This window comes from Neodiprion virginianus, chromosome 7 (assembly GCF_021901495.1).
Source record: "Neodiprion virginianus isolate iyNeoVirg1 chromosome 7, iyNeoVirg1.1, whole genome shotgun sequence".
Lineage (NCBI taxonomy): Eukaryota > Metazoa > Arthropoda > Insecta > Hymenoptera > Diprionidae > Neodiprion > Neodiprion virginianus.
The window spans coordinates 21,181,275-21,199,001 of record NC_060883.1 but is presented as its reverse complement, the minus strand read 5'-3'; the positions used below and the strand labels follow the sequence as shown (position 1 = coordinate 21,199,001).

Below are 17,727 nucleotides of genomic sequence, written 5' to 3'. Positions count from 1 at the left end.
CAGAAACGGTACGTATAGAACGCGTTCGAGAACACGTTTTCGGAAAATTGTTTCGAGCACGGGAAACCAGCACGTATGCTTATTGACAAGAGAAAGATTTCATTCGGTGTTGCGAAATTGAGAAAATAGCGACACGTATTCGTTTTCCCTGAAAGAAATATCCATACATAACGTTTGGGCAATAACTCCCCGAGCGACTGGGTAGTATATTGATTTGTTCGTCAGTTCGTAGTTTCGTGAGGTAAATAACAACCGGCATCGGCGGAAGGCAGAGCACGCGACGTGACATGACAGGTACGACGATGACGATGCTGAAGCGGCTCGGAATATACGGACTCGCCAAATTCCTGTAATGTCCTTCGGTAATGGATCATTGCAAATAGTCGGATAATTATTCCTTACCCCCCCCCCCCCCCCCCTCTCTCTGTCTCTCTCTCTCTCTCTCTCTCTCTCTCGAAAATCGGTATAATTCTCAAACGTCACGAGAATGTTTATTATACACCCTGCACACACGTCACCCTCTTATTACCTTAGTATTTCATCCCCATTTCGGATCCTCCACCAATCGTGGGGAGGGTAAAATTTTGCCGTAACGAAGAAGCGGATTTAGAGTGGCCACGAGCCAGCCCTCGAACTTCCCGTTCTCACTCTGCATGTTCCAAGTTCGTACACTTGGAGAAATTTTTAGTTCCGGTTACCGCTCAGTCCTTAACTATTTTCATTTTTTACCACAATCGACAAAATATAGTTCTAGGTAGAAAATGAAAATTAGTTTTCTACCTGTTACCGGAAAGTCTGGTATCCGTTTCTATTCTTTCTCATTACGATCACTGTTGCTAGATTTTCGCGTAACTGTTGCGAAAATTTAATGCTTGTGCAACGATAAATTGACGTTAAAGCCTTGCTTAACTAAAAAAGTAGAATAAACATCAGAAACTGATTTTGCGTTGCAATTACCAAAAAAGGATCGACAATAGCTCGTTTTTCGTAATCCCAACAATATTCAAACAGTTTTTTTTTTAACGATACCTGTTTTACTGATTTTTTCTAGTTATTGTAACAAGTAAAATATTTCTTAGTGTAGAGAAAAAACAAAGAACAATATCCAATTCGAAGTTCGAACTACAAATTCAGATTTACATGAAAATATTACGATTTAAAAAATTTTGAAACACTATTTTGGATCCACCATTACAAATTTTGGAAGGGTGACCTCGGATTTGCTATCGGTGACCCAAAAAATCTCCGTCTACCAATTCGTACCGAGATCCGAATATTTCAAAAATTTTTTTCGACTATATTGGATTGCTATTTTGGATTTCGGTATATGACTTCAGATTTGTGATCAACTATCCAAAAAACCGATGAGTACCGGCTTTCATCACAATCCACATGTTTTTGGTTTCTTTCAGCTTATCGAGTACGCCAAATTTAAATTTTGCAAACCTTACTTAAGATCCAAAAAACCTCACGGTACCAATTTTCGTTCAAATCTTTTCATCCGTTCTTCAGATATCGTCATTTTAATTTGATTTTTCGGAATCTCTGTTATTTAAATAATTGGAAAATTACTAAACCGACCAAAGCTAAAATCTAATCATTTCTAAGTTTGGAAAAGCAGCATCGATTCAAATAAAAATCATTACGATCCAGTAACTTGATTTCGTGATATCGTTTAACAAAAAATTAATCACACACAGACGTCCATCCGAAAATGATTGGAAGTGATTCTCTACACTTAAAAACGATAAGATCTGGTGAAGACTTAATTTTTAATTTTCAGGACGATTACACTAACATCCTTTTTCTCTGAAAATCGAGATATGCGAAGTTAAAAAAGGAACGTTAAGGTGATGGAAAAAAAAAAACTCGATTACAACTGAAGTTTCTCCACTTTCTGAACGCACGTTTCTCTGTTTAATCTACTTTACTTTTCACCAACATAAAAAAATAGATGAAACCCGACACAAGTAAAGCACAGTTTTACTGTCCAAACTTTTATTTGATACGATATTTTCGTTACGTCAATTTGTGCACTAACCGATGAATCCTCAACCTACGTTATACGTAAACCAGTAACGAAAAGTAATCGGTGGATGATTGGAGGCTTCGTTCCCGAGACATGAATAATGAAAGGACATCGTTATTTCTATGTATCTGTTTTACCTGAGCATCGTCAGCCGACAGAGAACGTCAGAAAATTGACGAAGAGGAAGTTTGCGAAGCGATTTACGATCTTGATTGTGTGTTCGCGTTTGTGTTTGTCCGTACGTAATTACGTACGGGCACGACTGGAAGTCGAGTGGTGTGCATGATGGCCGGTTAGACGGTCGGCTGAATTATCAACGTCAGAAACTTTGGCATAGAGAAAGAGTTTTTCTCAATACTGCCCCTCTTCGGGGCGCCGACGCAGTGGAGGAACCCGTTAATATTTGCGTGCCGCAACGTAATTAGAGTTTGGTTAGTTTTCAATAATTGCTCGTCGACGAAACCGGCCTATTCATACCCAATTTACCTGTCAGCAAACAGCCAGACAGCAACCAATTAACATGGGGAACACTGAACGGTTGCCCTAACGTCTATCGATTCAGACCCCGAAACTCGCGGTCCCGATTCGAAATCATCCCCCCCCCCCTCTCTGCACACACGGTCAATTTTCAACCAGTTACGGAACACCGTAGTTGAACTGCCAAATTCATGCCGTTTCGGGGGAATTTGTCACCGTAAAGTGGGCAACTTTCGCCCCCCGCAGAGCTGATGGTAAGAGCCAGCATTCTCAACTTGGGTTCATCACCGATCTCGGCTCGGTTCCAGAACTATGCTCTAAGTTATGCACCTCAATTTTGCAGCTAGCTGGCGTTGTAGTGTACCTTCTGAATCCGCGGTTAGAGATTTTAGATCGTTCTGTTACCGTTAAACACGCGTGAAATCGCATTTCGAACGAGAAAAGTAGCCGAGATTGTGAGGTAAGTGTACCGGTTATTAACCCTATCCCAATCACTGAGCTTTTTTGGTTGTATATGTTCGATCCTCGGTTATGAAATGACTGAAAAACCAATTTCTAGTGCCCAACCCTCTAGCAATTGGTTCTAGTCATCGAGAAATTCACAATTTGTGCCGGCGATTTATTAAAAAAAAAAATCACACACAAGATTTAGGTCGATGTAGTAACTCACCATATCCCTTCCAGCGGCATCGTCCTGGGGGTGGAAGCAGCTGTCAGAAGTCGCCGGGAGTCAGGACTCGCGTCACTGTCCTTAGTCACGGGTGTCTCTATCGGGGGTTGAGGATCGAAGGGCAGACGAGGAGGGTGAAGGGAGGTGGAATGGGGGTGGTTAATTTGCAGGGCATAGCTTACCCGAGGTGTTTCCGCGATAGGGTGGCTATAACAATGGCAAAATCGGCCCGAGGGCGTCGGGAATATAATACCAACATCACCCCCGACGATCTAATGTCATTGACAAATTCACGGGGGGGTGGCGAACTTCCTCGGGGGTGTGTTTTGTCCTTCGGGTCGGTTTAATGCGGGCCCAACTCGAGGGAAACCGGGCGTGCAAGACATCGACGCCTCTTATACGTGCCCTCGTCACACTTGCGGACAATTATCGACGCGCACGGAAGTGCTTCGCTTGCCGAAGCTGATCCGAGCATCCGTGACTCGCGATGAAAGCGAGTGACTGATCGACGCCGTTTATTATATGTTATATCTTTATTCGTGCCAGGACCCGGCCGGCTGTTATGTAAACATCCGAGGCACGTCCCGTTTACTCGAGTTTCAGTGTTCGACTGACTCGAAAGACAGAAATCACCCTCTGACCACAACATTGGAAGGAAGATTAAGGGGACGCTGCAGTCAGTATTTACCGACGGAGTAAAACGCCTTCGTTTTATATTATTATCGAGGTATACGCACCGCCGTGACATTTATCTCAGTCGATAAAAACGGACTATAGCATGTATGAGAAATCTTTTTTCAATCGGTTATTCAAGATTTGTACTCAACTTTTCAGATGTGGCTGTTATTTTTTTTTTTTTCGTAATTTGATTTCTAGAATGTCAATGTTTATGTTTTGACAGCGATTATCACGATTCTGCAAATATAGTGAGCGATATAAGTAAACACAGTGTTGAAAATACCTGTTTTTACAGAATAAATGTAATTGCGGGAAGGTTAAGAGGACTAGAAAAGTGGAACCCGGTAATCCTGGATTTTTAAGGTGGCTAGAAACGAATCCAACGTTGAAATTTTTAAATTCAAAATAGCGGATCAAATATAGCGGACTCGAAGTATGAAAATTTATTCAATTCGCTTAAAATTTCTTACCGCGGAGTTTCCAAGGTCGCTGAAGTCGAACCCGACGTCAGAATTTCAAAATTCAAGATGATGGATCGAATATGGTGGACTAAAAACATAAAAATTAATTCTATTCTCACATATTAGATTTGCGATCTCGAATTTTGAAGATATCTCAAATCTGACCCCATTTTTGAAATCAATGACTTCGAAAACCTTAACATATCCAGTTTCAAGGGATTTGACTGAAAGAAAAAATGTATACTTAAAAGGCTGAAGCGACGGATGCAAAATTCTCCTCGTTGGCCGCTCTTGGGTAGACGGTTATCAAACTTTACCTCCGAACCATGGTTGAACCTGATGAAATTTAATCGAGGCTAGATGCACAGCTCAATCCCTACCGATCATAATTAAGCTCGGTTGAATCATGTAGCTGGCTAGGCGATGTTTATCTAGCCGGGTTTCCAACTTCGACCTGAAGCCAGCTCAATCTATTCGTTCACTCTCTCTCTCTCTCTCTCCCTCTCTTTCTCTCTCTTCCTCTCTATCTATCCATCCCTCTTCGTCTCCCTCTCTACGAGGTAATTCGGTAATGGACAAAACCGTTTCGTTCCCGGGCGCCCGCCGGAAGCTGATACAAGGCAAAAGCTCTCCCGGTATAACAGCGCCATGCGCACACATTCGGGGGTCTCTATTTTGCACCGGCATGCTCTAGCAATATCTGCGTGTATTTCGTGGTCCCTCGCTCTATCACGTACACATAAATTCACGAGGAACGGGACACCGAGTGTTACGCCCTGCTGTACAGCCACTCGGCAAGAAGTTCTTCCCTTATCTCTCACGTTTCTGACAAATTAGGAACATTTGATACACCGTGTCGTTATACGTGTCTCATGGCGAGTGGATTGCCGCCCTTCGCTTGCTCCGCGTTACTCGATCAATCAGACTGGTAAGAAATTTTCCTATGAAACAAAAACAACGCGGCAAGAAAGTTTCGAATTTGACTTGATCGGTTGTAACGCTCCGCTCGCTTTTTGACGCTTCGTTTCGCTGCCGCAGCTTTCCATCACGGTTGGCTCGTTATTTATTCCCCAGGGATTTCTTCCCCGCTTCATTTGTTAACTTCGTCCAAAGTCTTTTTTCTATTCTCAAACCACGCCGATCTGCAGCACTGCAGTTGATCTTCAACGAAAATCCCTAGAGTCTGTGGAATGATTACGGCTGACTGTGTACGTAATGGACGTGATCGATGCGATCCTGTTGGTTGAACACTTGTACCTGCAGTTACGTGCTGGAATTATTCGACCCTGAAGAACTACTTGTCGTTAGGAAACTTGGCAGAGAATTTTTCCACAGCGTTCTTCGCGTCGCGTTTGGAATTTTGTGTTACGCAAAGCTGGACGAAAATAAGAGGATTTTATCCGTGCAAAGAAAAAAAAAAAGAAATTTGGTGGCAGCGTAATTCGTCCCGCTTTTCAAAGACTTTTAAGATAAAAATTTCTCCGCACATTTTTCAGAAGAATATACACAAATGACAAGGCTTTTAATTATCATCGTTAGTTTAAGAAAAAAAATCAGCTGAAATTTAAGTCCTCGTTCTCCGAACGATTTTTTTTTTTTCCGTCCGAACTGTACGGTTCACGGTTTTTTGTAATTGAACTCGTGGATTCTGAGTCCGTCTGAAGCGTAATACCAGATTCCCGATTCTCATAGCTGTCATCTATAAATTGGAATTAGTGTAACGTATTTGCAAAGCCGATTGGACACCGTAAACGCGAGTCATCCGCCGAGCTAAAAGTGTACTTAAAACGTCAAGAAGCATTTCATTAGAGAATATAAGCTTTCCGAAACTCCCTCCTTCCACCCTTGTCGAACTACCCTAATCCTACAGTGACGCCGGCGGACGGGGTCCGACATATGTTTGCATCAACGGCGTCACTTCCGGTTCGAGGTGAAACTTTTCAGGAGTCAAAGTAGAGGGAGAATCTATTTCGCCGCTCCTCGATCCTCGAATTATCATTTACGTTTTAGTTCCACGTTTATTCTCATATCTATTATTAATGTTCAGTTTTAACGCGATGTAAGACGAAAGTGATGATCTGTAGAAAACTGAGTTGAGACTAAGGAAATGAAATAGCTCGTGGCAATTTCCGGCTTGAGGGAAATACCCCGATATGAAAACAATTGCTTGTTCACGGATGCGGATATGCGTCGAGGAGAACCGGAAGCACCCGACTCAAGGGTCGAAGTGAAGGGTGCAGAAGTGGCAGGGGGTCGAGCTTCGAGAAAAGCGTCTCGACGTTCTGTACGAAATTTGTTGCAAGCGGGTTAAATTCTTTTATTTATACCTCAGGAAACGTTGTTTTTAACGTAATTTCATTGATGAATTATAAATATTATAAACAATCGCGTGTATTTTCACCCACGCACAAGCAGCACACGTATATAATGTACGTTATTGTATATTGTACAAGTTGTAAAAAATAGGAAGTGATGTGCATAAAGTTTTTGCGGATATTTTCATTTCACATTTTATTACATATTGTACAATGCTTGTGTAATAAAATATTTGCTCGTTTATTTATATGACACAAATTTACGTTCGTCACGTATTAAATGAAGAATAAAATAATAAAACCGATTTAACGACGTTACGAATACGTTATGGTACATGGGTATAAGATTATATTTATAAAACTGGCGTTTTATGCATGAAAATATATTTATACAGTGAACTGGCCAAGCCTTGAGTACGAATTAAATTGAAATAAGATTATGCACGTAAGAATATCGAGGAAAGAGATAATAAGGAGATGTAAAGAAATGAAGAGAGTTTGGGTAATTATAGCTAGCAATAACGTTGCGATGGGGTCTCACGGCGTATTATGTTTTCGGTCTAGGATATCAAGAGGTATATTAGCAGCGGTAATTATTTCCCATAATCAGCACCCGGTGGCAAATATTGGTTGTTCGGAGTCCCGCCGTTGCCGAATCCGCTTCCGTTTCCACCCCCGATACCACCTGCGACCAAACCAAGTATTTTACAACCTCGATAAAATATACTTAATATACTCTCTAGGATATCCATTGAAACCGTAATTACAACCAACTTCCTCCCATAAACACGTATCCAATTATGCGCGTCACTTCGTTCGCTTATTAAACGCAACCTGTCTCTTATCGGCAGAGTAGAAGAAAAAGAAGAAGAAAAAAAATAAGAAAAGAGAAAAGTTCGCCAATCAATTCTCTATTTTTCGAACAGTGCGTTTCATTATTTTGTAAAAAAATTGTATTGAAAAAAATAATAACTTGAGCTTGCAAAAGCTCTCAGAACAGGACAAATATATACCTTTCCTTTTTCTACATTGCATTTTCTGTATCGTCTTCAGCGTACCTGTTTTTTTTTTTTTCCATTCTTGGGAAGCAATCTGACTTAAAGCCATATCACAGTTCACTTAAAACTTCAAATGACCCTTGTAACTTCGTATAACCTTAACAAATCCCAAATAACAAGTTTTGGCCGTAACCATCGAATTTTGATTATTTATTTCAATTTAACATCCGCCATATTGGATTCAGAAATTAAAAATCAAACTCCGGCTTCAGATTCGTGATCAGCGACCCCTAGAAGCTCCCGTAGTAATAAAATTCAGGCCAAAGTATTGATTTGAAAAATGTATGACCGAATGGGCTAAGAGTATAAGAAAATCAGTTTGTCAGCTTCGCTCTTTCATATTAACGGAGACTTTGAGAAATGATAGAATTACCGCATCTTGTTAATTAGTTTTTCCCTAATATCAGCAGTGATTTTGTTTTATCTTTTCGTTACTCTCTAACACGAGGGATTTTGAGCCAGGGGTAAATCCTCCCCCGCTCCTCCTTCCTTTCTATCTCTGTTTTTCCTTACCTCCGCGATGGCCGCCACCACCGGCGCCAAATCCACCCTGGTAATTGGGACCTCCCGCATATCCGGCGACTCCAAACTGAGGAAACTGAGCTTGACCCTCGTACTGAACGTCTGCGTTGTAACCGCTCGCATCGTCGGCTGTGTACCTGACTATTTGGGTCCTTGAGTCAGGTAGCAGGACTCTGTACTCACCACGCACCGTATTTCCGTCGCTGTTTTCCTGTTGGCCGAAGTCATTTCCGGTCGGCGGGTCTCTCACTTCGTATTGAAAGCTGTAGGGTTTCGGCTGAAAGAACCAAGTTTGAAAAAAAAATTTTAATCTTATTTCTCAATCGTTGTCATCCTCCTCGTCTGTATTTATATGTACAAAATTCATTTGTCTTTAAATTAATCGATGGTTTATCCAACGTCAAAGACACGCCTGTACCTAGGTTTTAGTTGTCCGCAGCGTTGTGCAGATGAGAAATGCCAGAGCTTGCCATTTCTAATTGCGAAGGCGGCGCCTAAAAACCGATCCGATTTCTCTGCGGCCGCTGATGATTTATCGATATCGTTTGCAGACTACCTGCTGAAACGATCGTTTATAACTACGCGGGGGAATGAATTATTCCCGATATTAACTTCCGGGTTCGTTGGTGCCTCCGGCAGGTCGCGGCTACTGACTTATGAGCGAAAAACGTTCTCCAACCTCGACGAGATGCGATTGAATGAAAATAGTTTTTTAACCCAGTGAAAATCGTTTGAAAATTCGGTTTTTTCGCTCTTTTCATTGCTCGCCAAAAATCCCTGATTCCCGTGGATTTAGGGTGAATCCGTGGCTGTTTTTTGTTCGATTAGCATGGTGAGCGATGGCGAACTTGATTGTTGGATAATTAAATTCGAGCACCATTCGCGGCCCGCGTGTAGATCGAGTGTGTGGTGAGGAGGATGAGGGTTTCAAAAATGGTAATTTTGAAATTTGCATCCCGCGCTTGTGGAAAGCTCTACGCGAATTACCCTTTTTCGCGAGATACTCGAGGGTGAGAACAGCTCGCGACTCTTCAGCTCGACGCTTATCACCGACGACGAGACGAAACGCGACTCGTTCATCACTCGGAATGAGGAAAAATTCCCCGAGTCAAGTGCGAAGAATTTTTTCACGGCTTACCACGGAAGAATACCAACCGACACATAACTACGTAGCCAAGTAATGTCCGTTTATTTCACGGGAGAAAATTAAGCCGACTAATCGGACAACAGTTGTCTGCATGTCAGCCACGAGTTCACGAATTTGGAATTTTTTGCGTTATAGAAGTTTTAAGGATGTACTGTCTCTACGTTCTTAACTGAAAGTGAATCTCGTCGACAATATTGAATACTTTATGATAAAATGAAAATTGAAAATAAAAATCAACCTCAATAAAGACGATGATAAAATCAAACTTGAATGATAATAATGCCCAGAAGTTGTCGATAAATTGTTTGAACAGAACATTGTTTAACAAATTTTTAGGGAATGTTTTATTTTTTTTTTTTTTGTCATGTGAAGCGAATCCGTTAATTTTTCTGAATACACCTGAATTTTTTAAAAATTTTCTCTTTGCTTTGAAATTTCGGTTTTTGAAAATTAAAAATTTCTATTAATCTCGGAAAAATCGTGAATTCAAAATAGTTGTAAATTACAGTCAAATAGTTTCATAAATACAGCCTTTACAAATTTTCTGAAACGGATATTTGAAAATCATAAGAAAATTCTTTCAAAAATTCATGTGTCTCCAGAAGAATCAACGAATTCATTTCACACGACAAAAAAAAAAGGAAAAAAACATTCCTTAAAAATTTGTCAAACAATGTTTTGATCAAACAATTCATTGATAACTTTTGTGAATTATTATTGTTAAAATTCAATTACTTATTGTCTTTATTGCGGACGATTTTTCCCCGGTTATTATCTTATCATAAAGTATTCAGCCAGTACATCCTCAAGGACATTAATTGACGAAACCAAGGCAGGACACAGTTTCGATTTCGGGCTTATTGAGAGTCGTTCTGATCACCGACTCTCTACCGATTGGTCAATTACAGTATCTTGCCAAGGGTGTTCACTCCAAGGACGAATGCTTCCAATTGTCTCACCCTGCCGTTGTCATTGTTGTAATTGTACCCGCCACCAATGTTCGACGGTCCCTGGAATCCGGACGGCTGTCCGCCGAAACCACTTCCGGTGATGCTTGGCCCCCCGCCAAATCCAGTTCCTGGACTCCCGAATCCTCCGGGAAAACCAGGAGCTCCGTAGGATCCTGATGGCCTCTGGCCTCCACCTCCAAACAGTCCATTGGTACCTGATCCTCCGGGTCCTCCGGGCCTGTTGTATTGGTAACCTCCTCCACCGCCTGGCAAAAGACCGGCCGATACCGACCCTCCTAGACACGCCAGCACCATGAGCAACCCTGTATTCTGAAGGAGAATGCGATACGAGGTTAGAAACAGTATGAGAAACGAGATAAGTGGGCTGAATTTTAACGTATTTTGAAAAGAAGATCTGTGGATCGGTCTTTTCGTGGTCGAAAGAAGAGAAGTTACGTTGATCTTTGACACTGGTATTTTCATGGTCGACGATAAGAATGGATAAGGAAACGGACCTTCTTATGGAGGCATAAGAACGGAATATTTGTCTTTGTTCTAAACCTGATGTTTGATTCCAAAGAGAAAATCAATGGACCTATGTGTCGTTTCATGATCAAAGAAAGTACGTACAGGATGAAGAAATTTTTCAGTCCAGAAGTGAACTCAATCTCCATTAACAACAACGTTCACACTGGTGGAGTTAAGAATTGGTTTTTGTTTCGTCGAGGAATACATCGAGTGCAGAAAGTAATTTGCTAGTATCAATGAAACGCATGACTTGTCGATTCGTCTCGACGAATCGTTCGATGGTTATAATCCGCGTGACGACCGCGGGTTGACGTAGGATGAATGAGACGATGAAATGTAGAAAGGTACCCGAGAACAAAGAGTTCTTCGACAATTCCTAAAAGCTAATGAAGTTTTTTATTCCGCTTCTACCGTTTCAGGGTGAAAAGATTTTCCATTATCGCGGACTTGACAAAATGAAATCGCAAATCGCTGGTAAAATCAACGTCGCGTTGGGTTTCTTACTTACCTGAAGACGTTTCATCATATTATGCTTTGTGAACGAAGAGTCCAGGCGAACTGGAAAGATGATCCAACGCCGAGCTTATATACCTGCCCGATTCTTTGTTACAGTTTAGCGATGATGCACGCGGTTCTAGGCGGAGGAATCGGGGTACCGCAGCGGCTTTTTTGCCCCTTCACTATGCGGCTGCAGAAAACTGCACGTTTGCTATGCAGCTCCATTATGCACCGACCATCCGTTCGTCTCTCGCATGCTCGACACCGCGATTTACCAATTTGCTCGTTCAGTTACATTATCGCTCGATTGCCAATTCATCATACTCTGGTTTTAAACACCACCTTCATCCTATTATTTATAACTCGCCGTGGCGTTCAGCGTATCCGTAAAATGGTTACCTTCGTTACGTGGCGCGTGCCTTTGCGAAACGCCGCGTTACGTATCTGCTCAAGGAAATAAACGTTCCTCGAGAACTTTTGTCAAGGATCGATTCAAAATCAAGCCGGGACGTTCTTATTCAATGACGAGGCTTTTACGCCGTTCGATTCAACATTTCGATAGTGTCCTGAAGAGGGTGAATCGAAGAGGAATTGTAATGGGTACCTTATCACAATGTGGTTCATTATTTAAAAAACAAACGCTCTGACGATGTTCGGATCAGCGTGATTTCTGACCTAAAACCTGTTTAACGGGAGCGAGAAATTCCCGTGAACGTGAAACTTGAGACCAACTGGAACGTTGTGTCAATTTACGAACAATAATAGCACGAGTTTTATTTAATTCCGTTTCTCTTCCAACACCAAGCATCGAAAGTCGAACGTGTTTATTTATTCCTCCCTTATAAAACAGCGACTTCAACTTGACTCGGTCGACTTTTTTCCCAGACAAAAGGAAGTCTGGGCGACATCTGCCATCCGGAAAGCAGAATATCCTCTTAGCCGAATGTTTGAGAAGGGATTACGAATCAATTTACGGTCGTTGCGGAGGGTCGCTGAGTGTAGAACTTGAGAAACTTTCACGTCCTCTCGGAACGACTTATAAACCGAAGATTCGTCCCGCTAGCTGGCGGATCCTCGTCCTTGAGATATAAGACCGGAAGCTTCCGGCGGTGTAAACTACGTCGCTCTCAATTAGCCCGGAAAAGTGACGATCATCCGTGAACCACGTGACCCGAAGATCGATCCTTCGGGTCTTTGGAGTCCGCAGAGGGAAATCGATCGATGGACCGATCGATCGATCATCTCCTCCGTCGGGATGAGACGTGGATAATCAGGCAGATCGTGCGCGCTGTGAGATGATTATTACTTCACTCCTGCGTTCGTTCCTTTTCAGAGAACTCTCTCATCACGTAGGAGAGTTATACTTTCCACTCGTATGGGGAAAATTATAGGCGTGTGTGGGTCGGGTGGAATATGTAACGCATTGCGAAAGTCGTCAGCGTTTCTGCGCGCAAAACGTTTGTTTTAACTTTAACGAGTTCTCATGGGGCCGAATATCACGCACCGCATGTTAAACGTTTATTATACGGGCCGAAATAATCCGCCCACTCGAATTACCGAACATGGTTGCAAACGCTGCTGCAGAAAATTATGCGCTTCATGGATCGAGCCACGAATCTCAGAATTATACACCCGATTTGGCAAGCGAATTTTGCGAAATAAGAATACTTCGAATGTCAGCTTGTACCATCAACAATTACGTCATTTGAATCACATTGTTCAGAACGAATTTGGAGTTTGGGTTATAGATGTCGAATTTTGATCTTTGCTTTTTAAGAAACCAAAACGAGATTTCGGATTCATAAAATAATTATATATTTTTACCAACATTTATCTTGAATAATAATTCAACAAACTTCGGTTTCGCTTTCAAATTTTAGCATAAAAGTGACTTCATTGCAAAACCGAAGTTTGTCTATTACTTACAACAAATGTTTGAGAAAATACAGGTTCGGATTTCTAAAACATCAAATCTTATATAATAAACCTTTTTTTTTATACTATTAGTTACGAAGAGGAAATGAAAATTTGACATCTAGAAACTCAGATTCAAAATTCGTGTTGATCGGTCTTATTTATCAACGTAAAAAAGACAAGAGCGAACCTTACAAGTAATAAATGAAGATTTTGGTTATCATTCGATGTACAAAATCAAAATTTATTCATTTCAATATAAACTGATGAAAAATATTTATATATTCTTTACCGAGCTGTGTTATGGCAGCTAAATTCTTCGCCATAACATTTCCGATCCTTGTGAAAAAGCAAGCGTCAAAATTCATTCACTCAAGTCTGTCGAAAAGTGAGCAATTTTGTTGAGTGCAGCTGCTCGATTCCGTCAAGTAATTGTTTACCGATGAAGTACGAGTGGCGTAATTTTGTAACAAACACGGGGCAGGGGAGGTGGGATGCAGTTGTTTGTCACCGACAATTCGCTTCCGGCGTTGAATTCGTTGCGTTTTGCCCCCGAGTGATTTTCCTCGGGTTTTATCGGTTAACTTTCTTAATTACATTTTACAATGAAATGTCAAAGTTGACGATTCGCCGCGGACGACGACGCAATATTCTCTCTTTCCTTAAATCTCCTGTCTTCCAATCGGCCAACAAATTCCTGCTTCCTGTTTTCCTCTCGGCTCCTCTCTTCTCGCTCAAGTCCGTCACTCAGCGTTGTTACTCAAACTTTTGCGAATGTCTTCGCATTACGCGCTATGCCCAAAACCGAACTGCATCACGGGTGTAAAGGACATTGTCCTCGACATGTCTCTAATTTTTGGTGAAAATAGAGAAGAAATTAAAATAAAAAATACAGACTCTCGAACCGCAGTTCCAATTGACAGATGCAATTGTCTCCCGCGGCGAGGAATTCGCTCGTTGTGAAATTTTATAGATGTATAATCCTTGGCTCTGCAAATTTCTCGGTGAAACGTCCTAGGACATGCGGTAATTCCCGTCAATTTATTTCCGCAACGTGGATTCGAGATTCAAGACGTCGGAATTTCACGTTCAAGGAGAATCGCTCCGAGTTAGGTTGAACGTCGTTTAACCATTCGCGGTATAAAAACCTCTGAACGTTTCCTTGTTCGTAATAAACGTGTCGTAAGGATTCCTCAAGACGTGAAAAAAGAGCGATAAGTCAGGCGCTGCGTTGCGTAAAATGGCTCAAAGATTTATCGAGGATCTCGCTCGACTAGCATTCATTGTTGTTGGATGATTTTTTCCGAATTTAATTGACATCAAAGGTGGCGCAGCCGGGATACTAAACCTTGGAAAACAGCGTCCATTAAAATGTCAAGTCCGATGATTAACCGCTTACGCAAGATGCTTTGCACTCCAGATACCGCGGTGCGGTAATTTCAATTTCCAGATCGCATATCGGCTTCGGGCGGATCTGAACCGCAAGGATGAGTTGCGATTAGTAGATCTACGAGTAAAGGTTTCTTCTCTCCTGCAATGCGCCAGCAGCAATTAACGATGAGAGATGAGTGGCGCGCTTCACGATTCGAGCCCAGTTACTCTGGCTGTAAAAAAAAGCTTAGAAAAATTACGGTAATAAATATATGACTTGCCAGTTACGGCGAAGATCCACTCCGTGAAAGAGATCGCGATCTGGATGATGCGGGATCATCTCATCTCGATGCAGGCTTTCATGCTTAGCAATATCGTTACGAAACTTGAGCTATGATACAAAAACGATGTGATATGGTTATTCGGATAACAATGGTCCGGGCAACGGCCAACCCAAAAATCAAACATAACGATAATATATCCGAGTGATTTGAGACGCATTTTTCGGAGTCATTGTTGCACCGATTGGATATCGTCCTGATTACGAAAATCGTACTTTATTAAGATTGTGAGGATCAAGATTTTTTGAGATTCTTTTTACTGCTTTTTCTTATCGGGTTTTTGAAGAACATCCAACTTCGCATGAGTTGACACTGTATTTGTACCGTTTTGTAAAGCATGTATCAAGGAAGTTGAGAATTAGCATCGATGAACAAAATGCCTGAAAAAAAAAAAAAATGAACTTTTAATGTTGTGATCGAACGTTTTATGCATTTTGTGAATTTTCATTGGACTTTTAAATAGTGCTTTGATTACATCGATGATATTTTTTCAATTTTATCGCCGTTCGTTCGCTTCTCGATTCGGTTGTCATTTTTACTTTGCATTTTTTCGTAGGTTTAAACGCTATCGAGAGCAAAAAGTATTTTATTGATTCCAAGAGTTACATGATTATTTTATACGCAGTTGGTCTTCGGGGCTGGATGTGAACGTCACTTATTTCGAGACAACTGGACTCAAGTAGATTGACATTTTTAATTATAGTCAACGTTCAAGACCAATTACCGTTCGAAGTTACAGGCTGTAACAGGTAAATATTTGAAAAGGATTAGTAATGACGACAGTATTTCTTATTTTGTGTCTTGATTTTGATTTGTCGAAAACAGGAGGAACGTCATAATCTACCATTATTCGAAAACTCTGTAAAACAATTAACACGACCACTAATAGTTGTAGGAAAAATAGGCGGAACGCTTTTGTAGCCTGAAAGTACTTGAGGCCTGAACGGACATTTTTGTAATGACAACGAGTTTAATTGTGAACTGACTGACTTGTTTCAAACTCACCTTACGCATTCACTTGCCACCAGGCGCGAGATAGACGATCTTACCTGGAACATAAATTTTTTTTACAGTAACCGTGTAAATATCGATAGCTGATACGTGACGAAAAAACGAATGAATATTTTGGTGTTGAGTTGAAGTTCCGAATTTGAATAGTTGCGAATGTGTCAAATTCCGAATTGTTTGGTGGTGAAACTTGAAGGGAAGAAATCAAACTTTGAAGAAACAACAAGGTTTCGAATGGTCGGAAAACCGACGGCTCAAAGTTTCAAACTGTAAGATTCCGAAAATTCAAGTTACGATTGAATAAAGTTCCGAAAAGTGAAGTTTTGATGGAGTAAGATTCTGAAAATTAAAATATGCCCACGCAACGTAGTTTATTCAACGAGTGGGTGTAAAAATTGAGAAAAATCGAAAATCGGAATGACCAGGATTTCGAACGTAAAAATATCGAAAATCCAAAACAAAGAAATATTAAACCGTTGAAATTTCTCCAAGCCAGAAATTCATAGAACCGAAAATCTTGGAGATTCAAATTTGTAAATTTTCTCATTTTTGCACTTTTGAAATTTTGATTTGTCAGATTTATGCCCTTTCAGGATTTTGTCTTTTCAAAACTTTGAGCGTCGAATTTCACACCATTCGAGATTTTGGTGTTTCGTAGAAATTTGATTTCTTTACTTTAAGTTGCACTACCAAAATTTGGAGATTTCGTGCTTTTGGAACTTTTCAAATTTGAAAATTGAACCCCATCCTCATTCTACGGATCCCACAACCACCCTCATAAAATTGTACTTTTCTTCAATCGGTAAAGAAAATTTCAACTCGCAATTCTAAGAATAATTATTATTAGTATTAAATGTTTGTTCTTACTGGGATCGGGCTTAGCCTCGATCATGGTGTAGAGTTGGGCGATCACCAAGACGGCAAAGACGAGGGAGGCGACAACCTTCATGTTGAGAGTGTTGAGGTACTTCGGAAGAAGTGAGTCAGTGTCGTACGTTGGCCGGAGATTCGGTATTTATACCGTCCAGACTACCCCCAAATTACTTCCGAAAGATTGCCTCAAGTCCGAGAGTGATTGTAAAAATGGACGCCTTTCCGTATCACTCAATAAACGTAAAATAATATCTGGTTCGTGACTCAAAGTTTTTTTTTACCACTCCATTTAACGACGGTTGCACAATTCGTTGCTGTAATAATTCTTTTCCGTTTAGTTGGATTCTTATCTTTCGATTTTATTAGTATTAATAAAAAAAAATATCTTGAGTTCGTGCAACCAGAATTCCACTTTATTTATTTGTCTTCGCCTCGTGACCATAATTTTGTTTGGTTCTTTCATTTAATGAGGATTGCGTAATACCGTCGCCTTAAAAAAAAATTTCCGTTCCGTCGAATTCTCATCCTTCGATTTTAACAATCGCGGTGAAAAAAAATATCTCCAGTTGGCGTAAGCTGCGTTTGGTTTCGTATATTCGTTTTCACCTTATGGCCAGATATTTTTTTCAATTCGATACTTGATGGGGATTGCGTGATACTGTCTCTTTTGATATACATTTTCTTTTTCTAGAATTCTTTTCTTTGGATTCGACTGGCGCGGTTTCGCATTCTTGTCATATCCATCAACTCGAAAATTGGACGTCGGGTATGAAAAATTTCAAGAATTTTATACACCAGAAAAAGCTGATCGAATTTAATTCAATGTTGAACAAGGTATATTTTTTAATTGATAGATATTTTTCAGTTCAATCCAATTGAAATTTGGT

The 17,727-nt window shown here is 40.7% G+C and overlaps 1 protein-coding gene across 2 annotated transcripts; it reads right to left on the bottom strand.

Annotated features, from left to right (window-relative positions):
• Window positions 1–6,809: 6,809 nt before the first annotated feature.
• LOC124308899 (acanthoscurrin-1-like) lies at window positions 6,810–16,950 on the bottom strand. 2 transcript variants are annotated; one of them, XM_046772060.1, is made up of 7 exons: window positions 16,835–16,950; window positions 15,965–16,008; window positions 15,435–15,699; window positions 14,900–15,339; window positions 10,317–10,637; window positions 8,202–8,487; window positions 6,810–7,315 (listed from the first exon to the last, which is right to left on the bottom strand). In XM_046772060.1, exons 5-7 carry the CDS (start codon window positions 10,620–10,622, stop codon window positions 7,224–7,226), a joined length of 684 nt encoding a protein of 227 aa, XP_046628016.1. In that variant the 5' UTR covers window positions 10,623–10,637; window positions 14,900–15,339; window positions 15,435–15,699; window positions 15,965–16,008; window positions 16,835–16,950; the 3' UTR covers window positions 6,810–7,223. The 2 variants fall into 2 exon arrangements, with proteins under 2 accessions (XP_046628016.1, XP_046628015.1); XM_046772059.1 differs by lacking the exons at window positions 14,900–15,339; window positions 15,435–15,699; window positions 15,965–16,008; window positions 16,835–16,950 and adding an exon at window positions 11,344–11,435.
• Window positions 16,951–17,727: the final 777 nt, after the last annotated feature.

Excerpts from the sequence above, each read along its gene's own strand:
- LOC124308899 (XM_046772059.1), bottom strand. Across the intron at positions 8,488-10,316 it reads ACAACAATGACAACGGCAGG|CCGAAACCCTACAGCTTTCA; the intron begins GTGAGACAATTG and ends TGGTTCTTTCAG. Across the intron at positions 7,316-8,201 it reads TGGTGGCGGCCATCGCGGAG|GTGGTATCGGGGGTGGAAAC; the intron begins GTAAGGAAAAAC and ends GTTTGGTCGCAG.